The sequence below is a fragment of the Mchenga conophoros genome, linkage group LG18, assembly GCF_057382185.1.
Source record: "Mchenga conophoros isolate Kocher_MC1m ecotype Shallow Benthic linkage group LG18, M_conophoros_male_GT1.1, whole genome shotgun sequence".
Taxonomy (NCBI): Eukaryota; Metazoa; Chordata; class Actinopteri; order Cichliformes; family Cichlidae; genus Mchenga; species Mchenga conophoros.
The window spans coordinates 23,432,651-23,452,789 of NC_140543.1; the positions used below are offsets into that span (position 1 = coordinate 23,432,651).

Below are 20,139 nucleotides of genomic sequence, written 5' to 3' on the forward strand. Positions count from 1 at the left end.
GTACATGCCAGACTAACACGGCCCACAAGGCAGAGACAAAAGGATGAATGTGTTTCATTGTGCTTCACTCTTGACCGCTTCCAACACTGCAAACCTGAGGGCAGTCTTCACTTGTAGCATACATACATGCTGCTGACACCCATGTAACACACACACACTCAAACACATAATTGGTTTTTAGGGTTAGTTTTTTACAGCTCTTTTCCATTTCATGGCTGTCTGCTTTGTAGAATACCATATGCACAGATGCTTGTCGCAGAATTACATACATGCATTCACGTTTATGGAGTCCACAAAGTGCAATTAAGTATTCGCAAAAACTGAAACAAACACATCTCGTGCAGGTAAACAAAACGGTATGAAGAGTCAGCGCTTCTTTCAGTCATCATTCAGGATCAGATTATTGCCAGTGCTGCGTTTACATGCGCAGACGCACGCATACGTTCTCCACCTATGATCTGAGCTGAAATCAAACAGTCATCATTGAGTTGTCTCACCCCTGAGTTCAGTTCTCCTTTTCTCTGTCTCTCTCTCTCACACACACACCCACGCACACACACAAGCACAGCGACAGGCCACACACAACACAGGCCCCGTGTGGAGATAAATGTGACCAGCAGTCCTCACCCCCAGCAGAAGAAAATCCAATTCTCTTTCACTTTTATCCCTGAGACTAATGTTACTGTCAAAGAAGACACCACCACCAGAGACCGGCCGACTCTGTTTGTGTGTGTGTGTGTTTGCTGTGGTGAGATACTGAATTCATTTAAGGTGATGTATTGCTGTCTTTACCTACAATCTTACTGTAGGCCTCGGTGGTGTTGTTCCTGCCTTTTCACGACATGCTTTTGACCCATCCTCCCACCATCCCTCCGCCTCTCCTCTCGTCTCTTCTCCCCTGCTTTCCCTTTCTTCTTCTTTATCGTTCTCTTCTCTCGCTCATCCATACTTTCCTTTCCTCCTTTTTCCTCCTGTCTCCTCATTGCTTTCAGACCCCACCCTTCCATCATTCCCCATCTTCTCTGATCCAATGGTTTTTGTCTTTCTTGAGCTTACTTGAGCTAAGTACTTCGATGCATACAAGCAAGAAAGACTCTTTTTAAAATACTTTTTCCCTCATTTATCTTTCCCTTAGGTTTTTTTCCCAACATCTCTGAGGCCTGATTTGGGAAACGTGACCTATTCATCATGTTTACAAGCTACTCACACACCCACCTACATACACATACGCACAGTCATTTGTAACTGCACATTGTATGTTTGTTTGTGATTGGCAAAGCTCGGCTGTAGGGGGTGGTACCAAGGGAGAACCCCCTTAAAGCACGGACAACTGCAGTTTTTGGTATTCGTGTGTGCGTGCATGGGTGTGTATGTGATTGCAGGTACTTTGTTAATCATTTGTAAGCCGCACCAGATGCCATGCAGGGGACCATAGTGCACAGGGCCTGTCAGTCAACCCACGCCTTCATCACACATACACACTCATGCAGGTGCAGGTGCACAGCGATCCAACAACACAACCCCCTTCCCTTGAGGCTGATTAGTATTCATGAGATCTCAGGAGGCCCCCTTAAACTCACTCACACACACACACACATATTCTGGTGGATTGGTCTATTCTAATTATCTCCTGGCGTTTATGGAGAGGGCTGATTAGAAGCTGTCAGTGTGACTGATGACGACATGCCATGCTATCCCCTAGAGAGAGACGGAGACGGAGGGAACGGCTGGTCACAGCTGTGGACTCTGCCTCCTCTCTGTCCTCGGCTGTAACTCAGCCTTACTAACAGCTGTCTTGTAATGTTCCTCTGTAGGTAAGCCAGTGATGATCATAACGGAGTTCATGGAAAATGGATCTCTGGACACTTTCCTCAAGGTGAGTCACGGCTCAGCTGGAAGGAATACATCTTTTCTTCCAAGGTCAGGGCCACGAGTCTTTACAGATGCCACAAAGAAAATGATGTCCCAGCTGAAGAGACATTGAAATTTTAAGTTGTTGTTCATCTCTTAAAGCTGAAGAATTCATTCCACCAACACTTTGGTGGAATTATTTTAAGTAGTTTTCAACAAAATATCTATAAAGGCTTTTGTTGTACAGAATCTAAAATTATTATGTTCTTTATTATCGGGTAAAAGGTGGGAAACACCTGACATTTTTTTTAATAAAAAAGACACATTTTCACTTAATGGTACAGTTAAAGGAGGATAATATCACTGTCGTCATGGTTACAATATATAGAGAATTTAAGAAGGGTTTGTAGTCATGTTATGAGCACGAACACAAACAATTTGGGGGGGAAAAGCAAAGCAAACAGAAACATTTAGATGGGTAATGTTTTCCTCACACAGTTTTTGATAATCGGTCAATGAAATGCACTTAGAGTCCATATTCCAGGGGGGAAAACTGCATCCGAATGCTGACTGGTAGGCAATAAAACAAAGAAAGTATATTGCTTTTTGTGCATTTTGCTCTGTCAGGATATATATTAAAAACAACAATGAAACTGTAGCGGTGGCTTCTGTTTTAACTTTAAGTAACAGATTTCTATGTGAATATTTTTATTTAATCGACTGAATACTTTAATGAACTACTCAGACGGCAAAGATAGCATTATGAAAATGTTAAAATTGTGATATCTACAAGCACAAAATAGAAATATAGTAGAAGTAGTAAAGATTGTGTAGTAAATTAGCTGAATCACGGTTTCCATACACCGAGCTGAACAGATTTAGATTCAGTGTCGTTTGTCAGGCAGTAAATTCACTGCAGTGCTCAGAGCCATTAAGGCTGTGATGATAGACCCATTGCTTAATAGACACCAATCCTGGTAGCAAACTGAAGCAAAACACAGTAAAAGCAAAAAAAAATGGCTCAGGCACAGTGTGACTGCCACACACAGCCACACGTTTTGTGTGAGAGCATGTACTGTAGCGAGGGTCCTAAACGTGTCCACAGGGAGCAGTATAAACATGGAGTCATCTTTATAGTTGGTTATAGTTTACGGTCCATTAAGTTCCTAATTTTTTTGTTCTGTTTTTTGAGGTAACAAAAAATATATATTATTATAAAATAACATGCCCAAATTAGCCTAATATTCCCGCTTCTTGCTTCTCTCATCTCTTTCATTCATCTCATTGTCAGCCTCTCTGGCCTGCATTTGTCTCATCTCTCTTTCCCTGTCCTCTCCACTCTTCCTCCTCTTTACTGGCAATGCAACGTGGTGGGCAGATTGATAGAGGAAGTCTGTAGGTTTGTTAGACAGTCCAATCAATCAGCATCTCACAAAACCACCAGCTAATTAACTTAGTCCACAGCTGCCGAGGGAGGGAGTGAGAGAGAGAGAGAAAAGAAACGATAGAGGAAGAGGGTGTAGGGGAGGCACAGATGCAGAAAGATGAAGGAAGATGGATGGAGAGATCGAGACTGAGTCAAAGTATTACAGAGTTTCTCCCTCTCTGAGACACAGTCTTGAGGAGAGACAAAGATGGATGGAGAGAACAAAGAGACAGAGGAAGGAGAGTTGATATAAAGGAGAGAGGGTGACTGATAACATGAATGGTTTTTTAACGGGGACCATTGGCCCAGGGCAGAAATAATTGGCACAGGAAGGTGAGCTGGACCATCATCGATCAACGGCCTCCACTCTCTGCCAAAGACAGCTCAAATCTGAAATCCAGTGAGCTCTGCATGGGCACGCGGTCAGCGTTTGAGAGGAAACTTTTGTCTCCTCTGTCAGGTCCAATCCTCTGCAAGTTGGATTTCTATGTGATCCTCCATTGATCCCTGGAAGGCGACATCCATCTTTTGCTTGTCATGCTCCAAAGGGAGGTTAAACTGTGGGGTTAGCTGGATCTAAAAGAGATTCACAGCCTTACACCAGGACATTTGCTAAGTGTGTTTTGCTGACACTGCGGAAGCTCAAATCCTGGGACTTACTGGTCATTTGGTGACCACAGAATAACATTTTACTCATATAATCTGACGGCAGACGTTTTCCACTTCAGTTGACATTTAAGCCTGTGTGGGGCTGTCATGATTTACAATGAGCAGGTAAGCAATGGAATTTACTGAACACATTGCTTGTATTATGAATACGGTGTATTATTTAAACATGAAGGGATGATATTAAAAAGTTGCCATTTGTCAAAGTTTGACAAATTGTGTTAAATTTTACTTTTGGGAATATTATCCAAGTATTATGGATCTACCAGTTTTCTGCTGCCCCAAAACAAATGTTTCAGCAAAGCCTACCAATCAGAAGAAAGTGGGCTTTTAAAGGCATTAAGAGCTAAAACAGTGGATAAACTGATGGTTGCATAAATGGCCAGTAAAAGAAAACCAAGGATGAATAAAGATACGCTGAACTGCGACTCGTGTAAAGATTCTCTAGTGGAGTCCCAGGACAGAAATACTAGAACTGGGCACAATTCAATCAACCTTTCTCTTTGGTCTTCCTTCCAGAAACATGACGGCCAGTTCACGGTGATCCAACTCGTCGGCATGCTCCGTGGTATCGCTTCAGGTATGAAGTACCTGTCAGACATGAGCTACGTGCACAGAGACCTGGCAGCTCGAAACATCCTGGTGAACAGCAACCTGGTGTGTAAGGTGTCCGACTTTGGCCTGAGCCGAGTTCTGGAGGACGACCCAGAGGCCGCCTACACTACAAGGGTAAGACACACTCTCACAGTGGAGCCAGCTAAGGCAAAACACTGTAGACGGAAAGCTTTCATGCACTCGTCACTATTGAGATTTCCACTTTCAGGAAGTTCAAATTAGTTTTACTGCACGGTGTGCAACCGGAATACAGTCTTAGATGCAAAGTGGGCACTCTGCCTCTCCACATTCCCAGTATTCTCAGCATTGACCTCACTGGCCCTTTTCTTCGAGGATGCAAGCTCAAGCTTTAATAAGTAAGAAAAAAGACAATGTCTTGAATGTACGGTTTCACACTATACTGCATTGGGCAAGTGTGTTTTGAACATTGTTCTACAAAGGCTTTCACAGCCAATACCATAAACCCATGCTGTCAAGTCAAATCACAGCAGTCTTTGGCAACGAGAGCATCCTCTCACTGCGCTCGGAGAGAATGGAGAAACTTAAATGTCAGTAAGTTAAACCACTGCGTAGTAACTCATCTAAAATGTCCACAAGGAGATGACATTATTCATATTCATAGGAAGGGTTGGATGTTATTTTTAATATGGCATTAGCATTGCCCTGGGAGGAGTGTATCAGCCGCTGACTGCTCTATTGAAATCACACACAAACTCCTACTGATGTCAGGAGACGTAGATGGAGAGCTGCAGGCACTGAGGGGTGCAGGGGGGAGTAGGTGGGGGTTGTCGAGCCCGAAAACGAAGATGATTCAGGAAGAGAACAGAGAGCGAGAGAAAGGGGGGAAGGTGGCAGAAGGATGGAGTAAGCGTAGTTAGGAGGGGGGAGATAAAGGGGTGCGGTAGGTGTGTACAGAGGTGGAGGAAACAAAAGTACAGTGCAGAGTGACTTGGAAGCTTTGCCTTTTATTTGACTTTGACCGAGCAGAGATGGGGGATGCTAGGTGGTGCAGAGGCAGCTGCCGCATGTTAAAAAGCTGAACGGAGCCTATAGAGGTACAATGTGTCTGTGTGTGTGTGTGTCAGAGTGAAAGAGAGCGAGAGCTCTTGCTGCCTATTGTGTGTATACAGTGGGCTATATGAATCCTTTTGATCTGAGGATTGACGACAAAGGCAGGGGCGGTGGTGCAGGGAAAAAAAGATAACAGAAGAAAGACAAGTATAAGAACAAACACTGGAGCAAACATTAACCCCTCTTGTCATATTAAAGCAGAGCGCTGCTTAGTGTATAACCTCTCCTGCTCTGTTCCTAAAAACAGCACTGCACCAGGCTTCTTTGCAGCAACCATTTTATAATTTGTTTTCTCTCCTCTACAGTACTCTGCTGTATCTTGATTTATTACAGCGCTAATACAACAGCCTTGAAGTATTCACTCTGTTATTGGCAGCACGATGCAGTGGGCCCAGAGCGGCTGATATTCAGTATGTGAATAAATGCTGACTGCCTCTGGGACCATTTACAGGGAGGGAAGATCCCCATCAGATGGACAGCTCCAGAGGCAATAGCCTACAGGAAGTTTACCTCAGCAAGTGATGTGTGGAGTTACGGCATTGTCATGTGGGAGGTGATTTCATATGGAGAGAGACCCTACTGGGAGATGTCCAACCAGGATGTGAGTCACACATAAACACACGGTCTCAGGTTCGATGTTAATCAAATTAGTGCACTTACACAGTGCTGCCAGCGATAAAGAGCTACTTTTTCAGTCTTCAGTAAAATTCCTATCTATAACAACAAGTTTGCACATTTTACATTTTTCCTGTATAGTACTGATCACAGAACTCGATACCTCTCTCCCTGCAGGTGATCAAAGCAATAGACGAAGGCTACCGTCTTCCTGCTCCTATGGATTGTCCTGTGGTGTTGCACCAGCTCATGCTGGATTGCTGGGAGAAGGGGCGAAGCGACAGGCCAAAGTTTGCACAGATTGTCACAATCCTGGACAAGCTCATCAGAAACCCAGCCAGTCTCAGAGAGCTGGCAAACAGCTCAGCATGGTCAGTGAGAGAAAGATGTGAATTATGACTGCAAATTTCACTGATAAATCTTGGCACGCCTGGATTAAATTGTAGAGTAGAGGTACAAAGTGCAAAGCAGTAAATGAGGTGACATGAAAGAACATTATTATCTTTTATAAACAAAGCCGTATTTATGAAATGGAAATGTATTGATACAGACTCGCGTGCTTGTTTCACATTCAGTGTAGATGCCCCTAATCCCCAGTTATATTGCACTCATCCACTGAATATAATTATTTGTGCATTTGCATTTTGTAACTTCAGGCATTTAGCTAACCCTCAGAATGAAAACAGCATGCAGACGTTCCAATCCCTTTCCACTCCGACATACTCAACAGAAAAAAACAAATGCAGAACACAGCAGACTCAGAGAACTATGTAACAAGACGAAAAGACTTACACGGGCTTACACAAAAGCATATACTGCACTATGTAAGTGAATATTGTAAGTTCTTTTAGCAAAAAAGATTGTGTTACCTTTGAGTGTGCAATGACAAATAGATCATTTCTAACAATTTATAAGAAAAAAAAGCAAGCAAACAAGTCAAGGGTTTTATAAGTAATACCACACAAGCTTGCTCTGGGGTGAGGGCAGCATTAATCATACTTACCCGCTAATGGTTGGGTTTAAAGTTTATGTTTTTCTTTTCAGCGGGGATTTGAGGCTGTCGTGCTGCGGTCATTGCAGAATTATAATGATTCTGTCGGCAGAACCAAGACTGATGCGAATAGTTTTTATTTTTACGCACAAATTATTGACTTCGGCAGTGACAACAAACTGTTTTTCTAGCCATAAACCGGCCAAAGCTTCATTGAATTTGTATTTGTGTTTTTTTTTTTAAATCCCAGCAGGGAGGACCCATCCACGCCAGAGTTCAGTGTTAATACAGTGGATGAGTGGTTAGATGCTATCAAGATGGGCCACTACAAGGAGAACTTTTCCAGTGCTGGATATGTCAGCTTGGACTCTATCCTTTACATCAGTGTCAGGTTCAGACTTACAGGATTTTCAGCATGAGTAATAACACAATCTACTTTGGTGTCATTTGAATGTGAAGACAGTGAATTGGACATGAAACTTGGTATTTTAAATGTAAAACAGATGCATTTTCTTCGTAACAAAATAGCTTCGTAATACTTTGCCTGTATTTTTTGGTGTTTTCCATCTAGTGAACTGGCTAAGATGGGAGTGTCCCTGGCTGGCCACCAGAAGAAGATTTTGTCCAGTGTGCAGAGCCTGCAGACCCAGGGGACGCACGTCCAAGTATAACACTTTCAACATTAGAGAAACACGAGGAGACAAAGTCAAACTGGATGCCCCTGTTAAGAGTTTCCCCACAGCAACAGAGTTGTGATGTAAGCTCTGTGCTTGGGCCTTCTTGGATTTTGAGACACATTAAGATGGAGACGACATGGACGTTTGCCTCCTTCACCTTCTCGCAGTTTCCCCATTTGTACCATCCTTGGTGGGCACTTCTGGCTTTAGCTCTCAGAGTCCCAGCAATACGGTCACCATTATGGAGCATCAAAGAGACACATTTCCAACTGCAAGGCTGCACCTGAAGCATCCCTGATCATTTCACACCGTGTCAACTCAACAAAACAGGAGGGGAAAAGACTTTAAACAAAAGAAATGACAAAAAAACAAATTAGAATATAATATCACTGTCTGTTAGGTGTACAGTTGTTTTTTCTGTCATTTTGTTGGCTTTGAGTTTTCACCTTGAAGAGTTTAAAAAGGGTCAGATGGTATGTACATGTGTAGATATATGTTTATATGGGCTGTGTGTCTCACAACCATAGAGATGGACCTAAAGTTTGTATTGTTGGTGAGGTTTATAGGCTCAACCTTAACAGACGTAATTACTTAGTACGCGTGTGGCCCCTTGCATTGCTCTCTGTACACAGAAAGCCAGTGAATGAGCCAAGATTTTGAATGAAATGAATGTTTGGGTTTGGGGAGAGGGGAACTGAAAAACTGGACCTTTAGGGATAGAGAGGGATATAGATTTGCTAGCTCACATAGGATGGAACTATGATTCGTTTTTAAATAGTGTATTGGACCAAGACCAGGGCTTCCTTAGTGACTGCTCCCAGACACACTTCCATAAAAACTATACCCAGTGCATGTTTGCAAGTACTCTTGCATTTACAGTACAACCTAACTAACAGCAGAGAATACAGCAGAAACAGCTACGGTGCAGTTAGCACAGAGAAAATGTTACTCTTCCGTCGTCTTTTCCAAACAGCAGTCTATCACAGGTGTTATAGTATGGTGTTGTTGCAAACACTTCAGCCCAGAAGTTTGCCTTCCAGTATTTCAGGTATGTTAAGAGGTTTATAGTGTTTTGTGAAGAGCAAAGTTGATGCAGACAGATGTCAGGACAGATGTCGTGACAGACTTGACACTGTTAAGGACGTATGACTTGTTTTTCCAGTGTTGTGCCATGTACAGTAACTTTGAAATGTTCATCTAAATAACGACCCACCATTCCAACTCTATGGTTTTCTTTCATCAGTTCCCGTGGCTGGATGGTTACACAAGGCCAGTTAGAATAATTACAGTGGTTTGTGTTTTCCAAATAGTCTGCTTGATGAAAAGAAGCATTGGACCCTTTTTCAGCAAAATGAAATAGAAGCAGTGTTGACTTTCAGCGGTGCCACCACAAGAGGGTAAATTTGACTTTAAAAAAAAGAAAGATGATTTGTGCGTGTTGTATTCTATCACTTCCCTGGTATCTGTCATTTTCAACACCCTTATTTAAAAAGAAATACCCATAACCTAAAGAAGCATTTTTTTCTGTATTAGAAGGAAACTGCAGCTTATCACAATAACTATCACAATAATTATACAGTAATATATGAAGGGACCCTCTTTGTGTACACTGTAATAATGGCACTGAACCCGCTTTTAGTGTATTTCTGCACCCAGTTTTAATATTTGTGGTACTCCATAGGACCAACAGTGGCATAAAGTACAGAATATATGATTGTATCATAGTGTAAAATATGTACAGTGTTGATTTCCAATGTTAGAATGTTTGTAATGATAACAATGATGATGACTATGATGTACTTTTATTGTGAAAAAGAGATTTCTGAAGTTCTCGTTCAGGGGTGGGTCATACAGAGGTGAAGGTGATACGTTGGTCTGAACAAAGGAATGTAGCATGGTGCAAAGCTTCAGCTTTTATTGACAGGTGAGAGTGACTGCAGTTTCTACTATAGCGTTAGGATGAGTAGAATGGACTTTCTTTATTGATACACTGGCTTCATTTGCATATCCACCTTAAAGAGTCGTTACATGCACTTTTTTGACCTTGGACTGCATACAACACAATTTTAAAAAGATGCTTGTTCAGGAGAGGGAAGGACGAAAAGTCTAACACGAAAAATCCTCCATTTAAACTTGGATCTGATATCACAGATTGAACATTTGCTCTCTCCTTACCCTAGAAATGATAGCTGAGCTTAGCAGACTTGTCAAGCATTGCATTTCTATACATGCTGCAGTAGTTTGCATGGTATAAGAGTATTTTTAGAGGGTGAAGAGTATGAAGGGTAATGCTGCTTCCCTAAAGTCAAGAGCAAAAGAGTAAAAGTGTAAGAAATGGTTTCTGCAGCATGTTTGTCGGAACTAATGTAAGTGAGCTGTGACTGTTAGCTTATCTATTAGCTTTGTAACAAGACTTTACTTCAAAGGCTAAGAAGTACATCTTTTACTTACTAAATTTCTTTATTTTCTGGAGTTACAGGGTATTTTAAATCCAGTACATGTATATGTCCAATCAGTACATGTGGCTTTGGAAGTCACCTGGAAACTCAGTTAGCCAAGAGAGACCTTAGCTAAGGCGATAGACGGTATAAAAGATGGACGTAGCCAATGTGCTTACATACTTTTGTGCGTGAAGTTCTGCTTTGAAGCCCCAAGGTGTGTGTTTACCTCATCATCATCTTGGCATTTTTAAACTGGATTTAATGAGGGAAAACCACACTCTCATTTGCTAATGGCTTGTCAATCACATGTCATTAGCCAGTGATCATATTCTGAATAATAATAATGAATTATGCTATTCATTGTATTCAGTATGCCTTCAAATGAGTCACCGTTCCTCATACTGAGGAAACTGTCCCCTGAGGTTAGAGCAGAGTGACATTTTTCTATCAACTCCTACAAGACTGGAAGTGTTTTTGCAACCACCAGTATCAACCCCAGTGGCCAATAAATAGAATGTAGATTTAAAGTCCTTTTCGGACCCAGAAGCTATCTTCATTTTTTGTACCGCCTCTGACTAAACCTGTAAATTTAATTGATTAGTTATCTACAACAGATAAAATGTGCCCCTGGTGGTTGTAATTTAGCATATTGTTATTCTGAAGTAGAAACCTACGTTTGTCTAACGTTTCAAAAATATAATTAGTAACATGCACCATGCTAGAAGGGAAATCCAGACAGGCCTGATAGTTATAAAATCTGAGCCACTCTGCTGCCAGTGAAAAGTTGCTTTTTTAATTGTGTTGTTCGGCCCCAATGTTTTAGTACTAGTAAAATAGAGGCGTGACAAACTGTTCTGCTTTTTTCAGCATAAGCCGCAGATGCAAATTCAGAGTTTGAAACTGTTCATTCTACTCTTGCTAACTCTATGATTTCACTCTAGCGGACTACCCGTGACCGCTGGCCTTTTAGATGCCTTATTTTCTGAGCTATTTTTCTGTTTTGTTGCCCTATACAGGGGATATTGAGAGTAAAGTGTATTTATCTGTGTTCTTAAGGTAACCTCACATTAACACCCTGGTTTTATAACATCCCAGAGGCCCCCTCAAACTGTACCATCATAACTTCCATACCTTTAAGTAGATACTATTAGAACCGTCACACATGAAGACCTGTAAAAGTGGACGGGGAAAATCACAGTGTTGTTATTTATTTGCAAATTATGAATATGATTGGCTTTCAGTTCTTTTCTTTATAAGTGCCAAATTCCTCTTGCATTTTTAACATTATGTTACTGCCTGCAAAATAATGGTGAATTGTTGACATTGTCCTCTTTTTGACCCACTTATTCATCAGCACTCTCACTTTAGAAGAAACCATTTTGGTTTCTACTCTGAACTCCCTGGTTTTTATCACTTTTCACCATGTCAAGGTTAGCTATGTGGGCTGGTTTGCTTGAACTTAAATACAGTGTTTGTATCCATTCTCCACAAAGTCTGTATCGTAAATGTTAATGAGTGATTCTCATCTGAGACTTTTAGCACTCTATCTCCCTCTTTGTCCTCCTCTCTCTCTTTGTTTGGCCATCATACAAGGCTTATTTGTCCCCATGCCAATTTCCTCTGCGTTGCTTGTTGTAAAGGGTGTAGGCATTTTAATGTCTTTCATGTCGCTGTAATAAATATGCTAATATTTCTAATTTCTCACCTGAAGCCTGCAGTGTCTTTTTCTTCAACACATTTCCTGCTTGTCTTGCTCCCTCAGAGAGAAGATCCCAGAGAAGATTGAAAAAAACTTACAAATATTATATATACAAAAAAAATATAGTCCCAGCATTCATCTAACGTTTTATTTTACTTATTGAACTGAGCTACTAGGTGCTTCTGGGCAGGTGTAGATGATGGCTTTCGGTTCATTTATAGTTGTCACGTATCGCATAAAACGCATCTCATTGGGTCGGCTGGTATTCCATTAATTCCATATTCTCAGCCTTGGCCTTGTATGTGTTGACAGTAATGACAGTAATGTTGCTATCACTACACTATCGAGGCTGATATATATACTGATAGTGAGTCCCATTACAGTAGATGCTTGCTGATGTGAACACTGCTCTACACACCATCCCCACTGTCAGTAACACTGAAACCAATGAGCTCATATATATTGCCACAGTAATCCTTGGATTACTGTGGCACTTGGATATAATATAAAGCATGCATGTAGAGAAAGTTCCCCATGGAGAAGAAGGCTGGAAGCCACTATTAAGGAAGAAGATGGGCACATGAGAGACAGGTCCTGGATGAAAAGGAAGGACAATAAAATATCTACAACAGTGATGGCAAACAACACCAGCGCCAAGTGGCTGGTGGACCTAAGATCCAATCACAGCACCTTCCATGAGTCGGAGTGACATTAAAAAGGCAGACATCCAACAATGAGTCTCCGTAATGAAGGTCTGGACAGCACCGGGACCTAACATGATTCATGTCTACTGGCTAAAGTAGTTAACAGAAGTCAGTGGTCACCTAGCACCACAAATAAGGAAACTACTAACAGCAGCTACTCAGCCAGACTGGTTAACACAGGGCAAAACAATCCTGATCACGGCAGCCGATTACCTCCCTCACAAAAACATAGAAGCTCCTCTCAGATATTGGAAATAACACCAAGCCAGATCCTGGTTGATAAAGCAGTACAACAGGGCTCTAAGATCAATTGGAACAACTTGACCCCCGCCTAGATTGACTACACAAAAGTATATGACAGACAGTATGTCTGTGAAGGGTCTCAGTCATCCAGGTCATGGTAGTCTAAGGAGCCTTGAGAGAAAAGTGTTTGGACTTCTTTAAGTTGCTTCTTTAAATTGCTTGAATCAACTTAAAGAAGTCCAGACACTTTTCTCTCCAAGCTCCTTAGACTATATGACAGACATGGATATTGGAGTACTTGGCATTATACAAGGCTAATAGTGCACTAATAGCATTCATCAGAAACCCAATTGGACTCCTAAGGACTGGATGCCAATTCCAAGGCAACTGCACAAATCATCAACAAATGAAGACAAATGAAGGTGATGCACTGTCCCCACTATTACATAAACAGATTCAGGAGTGATGCGACCATCAGCCACCTTCTATACATGAATGACATCGAACTGTATGCTGGGAGTGAACAAGATATTGACTGATTCACCTCACCAGGATCTACAGCAAGGTCATCGGGATGTCATTTGGGCTCATAGGTGTGGACAAATGTTTGGCAAGATAGGGAAGGTGATCTGGACTGAAAGGGTGGAATTACCAGGAGGTACAATAGCAAACATATAAGACGACGTCAAGTACTTAGGCTTCCCACAACAGGTACCATGATAAAGATGCACAAATCTTATCCATAGCCAAATACTTCCAGAAGGGGCTGAGAAACCAGTTGAATGGTAAAAATAAGAGCCACAATCCAGGATGAAACACTGAGCATCCCCAAACACATCATTAAGATGGCCCCCTGATATGAGCGGTTTGAAGAAAGCCTCAAACAGCTGAAGACTGACGGTGAGCAACAGGAGGAGGAACTATCATGGATGACCAAGCCCCTGCATGGGATGTAGCATTGACAGACGGAAGAAGTGGCTGATGTCAAGAAATCCTACAAGTAGCTAGAAAAAGCCAATGTAAAGGATAGTACAGAGGCTCTGATCATGGCAGCACAAGAATAGGCCTTAAACATCAGACCCATAGAGGCAGGTACAAGAAAAAACCCACCACATAGTAGCAACATGTAAGAAGCTAGTTGGGAAAGCATACACTGAGAGGCACAACCAAGCAGGTGGCATAGTGTACAGGAACATTGGTGCCACATACAGACTAGATGTCCCCAAACACCCCTGGTGAGTTCCAGACAGACAAGCAACTGCTGGCCAGCCAACAAGAAATAGTGTTGGGCAATAAGAAGCAGAAAACTGCATTTGTGATAGACATGGGAATGGCAACCACAAAAGCCAGAAAAATTGTCAAAACTATAAGAGTGACTCCAACAGCTCCAGGCCAGTCAGAGGTTTCTGTCCAGAAGCGTGCAATCATAAGAAAAGCTAAGATACTGCACAGAACCCTCAAACGCTGAGGCCTCAGGTTGAGGACCCAAGCTTGAAGAACAAACATATATTACCCCAGAGGGGACGAGAGAGAGATTTTTATATAAAATGCATTCTGTGAGAACAACCAAGGCAAGCAGTGCTTGTTAGTAAAATTTCAAAACAAACATCAATTAAAAACAAACTTGAAGCAATATTTCTACTGGTATCTCATCAGTTCTCATAGTATGATTCATAAAACATTAAGTCATGTTTTATGAATCATACTAATACAAGTATGATTTATAATAATAAGTGTATTGTTTGGATAAACTAACATGGCAAAGTATGTTTTCCATATATCCATTTTAATTAAATTCTCAATTAGTAGTAAATGCACTGCGCTTATATCACGTTTTTACCATAACAGCCTGAGTGCTCTACAGTGTTTTTGCCCATTCTCTTTCTCACTCTCTCTCAAACACACACACACACACACACACACAGCCGCAGCGAGAGCGAGAGCAATGGTAGCTTCGAGGGAAGGTGCTTGCCTGCCACTGGGAGACACTTTGGGTTCAGTGGTTTCACTGTCTGGCCAAAAGATTTGGCTCAGGGATTAAACCTCCAGTACTGATTAGTGGACAACTCACTCTACCACCTGAGCCAAAGCCACAGTGATGAGGTGAAGTTTTTATATGTTATATTCAGATGTAACCTACAACTCATTATCTCATTATTGTTCATTTTGAATATTTGATTATTGGTTTCTAACACATGATTACTGATGATGTTGTCTTGGGGGACTTATATACATTACCTGCAGATTTTTTTTTTAACAATCTTTGCCTAAATCACATTTAATATAACAGTTTAAAATCATATATGAGGAAACTAACTTAAAGTAACGTCCAGGTATATTATTATATTAGAAGAAATACTGAGGATTTAGTCTGTGTTTTGTCTGTCACATACTACTTACAGGTTTCAGATAAAAGAAATTCAGTCAGCTTTATTAATATATTTTTTTCCATATAAGACTTCAGTGGAACAAGAAAAAATACAAATGATGTGTAGATGAAAGTATTGTGAAGGGTTATTTTTCTGTATGTGTACCAAAGGGTGCAGTACAAAATTTTGTTTTGGTGAGTATCAGCCTACCATAAAATCCATGCATGGCTGGCAAATCCAAAGGTGTTTTATTTTGTTTGTTTTTTGTCCCTAGCTCTGCTCTAATGGTGATAGCGCTGGTGAAATTCCCATCATAACATTCTTGAATGGCAATATAAAGCAGCCCAGCAACCACATCTTCATTATCAATGTGTGTGTGCTGTGTGTGTGTTCCTTACTGAGAGATAATTCTGTCTCAGGGGAAAGGGAAGGTCAGTGACTTCTGGCCTTGGTTAACCCCTTAATGCACTGGCCCAGTTGCTGTCACTCTATGTTACCACCATTACACCTCATTTAGCCCATCATATTGGGCTCCATATTCCCCTATCGCTCGCTCACTCCGTCTCCCTCTTTCAACCATCGCTACACACACGGACACACACACACACACACACACACTCACACAAGGCGTGACATGCAAAAAATGCAGGCCCTGTTCGCCATTTCCTCAGTATCTATCTCCTCCCACTGCCCTCTTCTTAATCTTCCTGCTGCCCTTGTGCATCCCCATTTTTTCCTCCCCCTTCCAATCCATCCTGTGCAGACAGACGGAAAGGTTGTGGCCAGTTCTCTGACCTCGACTACCCCATTATCTTCCTCTCCTTGCTTTTTCCCTTTTCTCATAGCTTTTTAATTCCCCTCACCTCCATCCATCTATACAACCACTCATCCATCCAAAACTTTTCTCCACATGGAGCTCTCTCTTTGAGGTTCATTGCCTCTTTCTGTCTTACTGCTATCACCATGGGTTTCCTCTCACCATTGAAGGCAGATCCATAACTTTGGGCTTTAGTCTCCAGGTGTCTCTGCAGGCGGAATGTCATCTCACATATTTGCTCTGGATAACAGAGGCTACCAGGAGCCAAAGGTTTACAGGATTGATTCATCATGCAGCTGCTATTGGCATCATGTGAAAAGGTCAGATGTCCCTATGGAGAACACTTTAAAAGGCCATTGGTGACTGATGAGCCTGTCATATTTGTATCACATACATGCACAAGCACTCTATCTCTCATCTCCAGTCTTTGCCTTTGTTTCTGTCCCTCTCCCTCTCTGTCTTTTTTTGTGATCCACAGACACACATGAACACATGGAAACACATTCCCCTGTGAATGGTAATTGGGCTCCTCTGTCATGATGTCAGGTGTGGGTTAGTGTCCCCTCATGTGCAACAGCAGCCATTAATATAACACAGAGGAGCAAACATCGATAGATCCATCACCTCGGCCAAGGGTCAGGCAAAGAGATCAATTTTATATATAATATTATCAGTTATAAGACTTTTTTGTGACTTCACCAATGGGACTAAGTCATTCTTTAACAATGCCTTGTCGAGCTTTTCTTTTCCAAAAAGCAAATTTTTTATTCTGCACATGTCAAATTCTGTGCTAACACGATTCTCATCAACCCACTGAAGTAATAGTGTCACAGCTCTGCTATAATGTAAGTGAAATAAAGCTCAAATTGAGCAACTGAGATTCAACCATAATGGCACAAAAGCAGAACGCGTCATTATTGCAACATGAGCATAATATTTGCCACCGTCCTTAATTTGCTCCTGCAAATCCAGAACTTCCCCAATACGCCTACTCAGGATGCTACAAAAAAACAAAGGGCAAGAGCAGATTTTAGCAGACATATGGCAGAAATAAGTGGAAAAATATTATTCTGTTCCACAAAATGGGCCACATTTTTATTTTATTTTATTTTAAAAGGTGGTTAGATTAACTCAAACAATAAAAACTCTCACAGGAACTAAAAATATTCAGTATAGTTATTAGACTTTTTACGGAATTTCATTTAACATTATTTATTTACTTTGAGTATTTGAGTTTGTGCAGCCAAAATGAGAGAAGTAGATAAAATCTGATCCACGAGGAAGATTTCATCAGTCATTGGCAAAAATCACAGAAGTTCCTGCTTTGCAGCTCTTGATTGCATTGCGTGTGTTCGCTCTAATCAAATATGGCCAAGTTCAGACAGGCTCAGTATTCCCCGGGTCTGAACACACATGCACACATCAGTGCTCTTCTGTCTCATGAGGTTTTAGTTTGCTATCAAAGCGATTTCCTGTCTCAAATTTTCATCAGTAATCAAAGTTCCTGATTGAATTTGAAAAGTGAGCCCGGCTCTATAAATCTCATTACATGCCTCACTCCCATCATGCCTGCTCTCATCAGCCACAGGAACGAGACGCCACCCCGGGTATATGTCTGCGTCATGGTCTGAGTGTGTGTACAAGTTCTTGTGAATGCAGTAGAACAAGAAAATGGATGCTGCCAGGGCTGTGATTTCAGCTTTTTTCCTTCAGCAAATAGTAGAGTTTCACTGATAAAGCAATGAAAATCATTTAACAGAGAAACACTGAGATAAAAACTACACGGAGGCAAAGGCTCTGCAGTGACAGACTTGTCGTGGCCACTCTCAGTCTTCTCCCCCTCTTTTTGTCTCCTGTCTCTGTGAATTTAGGTGTGAACAATCGATCTCTTGTAGTAGTGGGTGTGGTCTCAGGAAACCCCTGCCAGGTTCACCTGTTTTCCATCATCAGTCGATGCAGTATTTAAACCCAGTCTCCACCAGTCCACCACAGATTGTTATCCTGCTCATGTGGTAGTGTAGCTCAAGCCTTTTACTTTGCTTACCTGTTTGATCAGTGTTCATCAGCCGTGTTCTTACCTGTTTGTGTCCTTTTACTACCCAGAAAACCTCCTAGAAAAGCCTGCATCACACTTACCTGTAAAACTTAAATATTGCAATACTGTAATATAGCAAGATCTAAATGAATAAAAAGGCAAAAAGGCATAACGATGGTGACAAGGCACTACCCCCTAAGAAGAGAGACCGTGCAGTGGAGTTGACCGCCTTGTAATCTATCCATGATTATCACAAATAAAACAAAAAAACTGAAGAATTTTCTAATGCTGTTTATTTTGACTCAAGCCAAACAGCTAACAAGAAACACAAAATCAGCACGAATTCTGCCTTATTGAACCCCTTTCTCCAAATCAGTAACAGATGGAGCAGAGGCAGATATAAATAAATAACATTTGAGTTTGGGAAAAGAAAAAAGGTGAAGAAAAACTTGGAGGGGTTTGGAAGGACTGAGATAATATTGACCACATAATCCTTTACAGATGTGGAAATCACTGTTTAATGCATGGCAGATCTGACATGCTGAACTGCTGTTGGCTGACTCAAATAGGAGTCGAACCAAAGGTGAGCTTGTTCTCGCTCAGACCGTGCTCTCTATCGACACAGAAAAATGATGAAAATCGCAATTTAATCCTAGTGTAGCAAGATGACATGTTCTGATCTATGAAATATAAACACACATGAACCATGGAGTGATCCAGTGACTCATGCGGGGTGATGGTGTTTCTAGAGGCCTTATTTATTTAAACATAAACATACGTCTAACATCTTCCTACTCAGAAATGCACAAGCCTGCTTCTGCCTTCCTGCAAAATCATTTCGTAAACTGTGTGTGTGTGTGTGTGTGTGTGTGTGTGTGTGTGTGTGTGTGTGTGTGTGTGTCTGACGGCTGATTGCAGTACATTGCATGATTTCCTACGTCTGATGCCTGCATGTGTACATGTGTTTGTGAGGTGCAGAGACATTAGAGTTCTTTTGTACACACCACGTATTTATGTGTTTCTCCTATCCCGTATAATCAAACACAGCTCTTCAAGTGCCATCAATCAAGCTTTGGTGTTACAGGGAGGAGCAACCCCCTCCTTGTGCTGGGGCTGGGCCAGGGGAAGCAGTTTTACTGCTGGAGCATCCAAAGGTATTGTTTTCTAAATTAAATGGATTTGCAGAACCTGTGGGGCCAACAAATGACTATTTGCATTTCTGTAGCCCATTAAACAAGGTTATCTGCGGCCCTCTGTAATGTCTTAACAGCAAAATAGGCATTAAAACAATATGGTTGTGTTCTGTGCATTAGCCTGGATATACACGCTGCTTTTATTTTATTGTTTCATCTTCATCAACTGCTACAATCATTTTTTTTTTCCCATCTGGAATGATTATGGAGTAACGGTGTTGCAGAAGCAGCTGTTGCAGCGTTACTGTTTTGCTTTCGATTGTGTCATAGCACACCAGAATCCCAATTAAATAAAGTATCAGAGCCAACATAAAGTACTTCTTTGTAACAGTTGTGATCCTTTGAAGAACGTTGGGTAGCTACCACAATATGATATTCCAGACATGTGGAGTGGTCTGTCAAATTTTCCAAAGTTTTAAATGGAACGCTCTCAACATTTTACTGTCAGTTTGGAAACATTTGAAGCTGAGAGACATCATTAGGTTGGGAAAGCTGCCTTTGTTACACAATTGTCTCCATGCTGTGGTATTATTCTTACTCTGTCAGGAGCTATGATTGATTACATGAAGGATTTGGTGAAGTTTTGGGATGTATGGATGAATTTTTTTCTTTATATAAATCACTACCTTGATTTGGTTGTTTTCCTCTTTCATATCTCCTCTTCTTCCTACTCCCTACAGTTTGTCATCAACATAACGGCCATCACTGACAGGTGGGCATGTCTAC

The 20,139-nt window shown here is 41.4% G+C and overlaps 1 protein-coding gene across 2 annotated transcripts in view; it reads left to right on the plus strand.

Annotated features, from left to right (window-relative positions):
• LOC146553795 (ephrin type-A receptor 3-like) overlaps positions 1–12,057 on the plus strand; it is a 79,114-nt gene extending 67,057 nt beyond the window's left edge. The window contains exons 14-19 of one of the 2 annotated variants that reach the window (XM_085255625.1): positions 1,815–1,876; positions 4,463–4,672; positions 6,081–6,230; positions 6,422–6,615; positions 7,486–7,626; positions 7,807–12,057. In XM_085255625.1, the coding sequence (XP_085111751.1) occupies positions 1,815–1,876; positions 4,463–4,672; positions 6,081–6,230; positions 6,422–6,615; positions 7,486–7,626; positions 7,807–7,906 (857 nt within the window). In that variant the 3' untranslated portion in view covers positions 7,907–12,057. The remainder of the gene's footprint in view (positions 1–1,814; positions 1,877–4,462; positions 4,673–6,080; positions 6,231–6,421; positions 6,616–7,485; positions 7,627–7,806) is intronic. The other variant, XM_085255626.1, reaches the window with a different exon arrangement.
• The last annotated feature ends 8,082 nt before the right edge of the window (positions 12,058–20,139 follow it).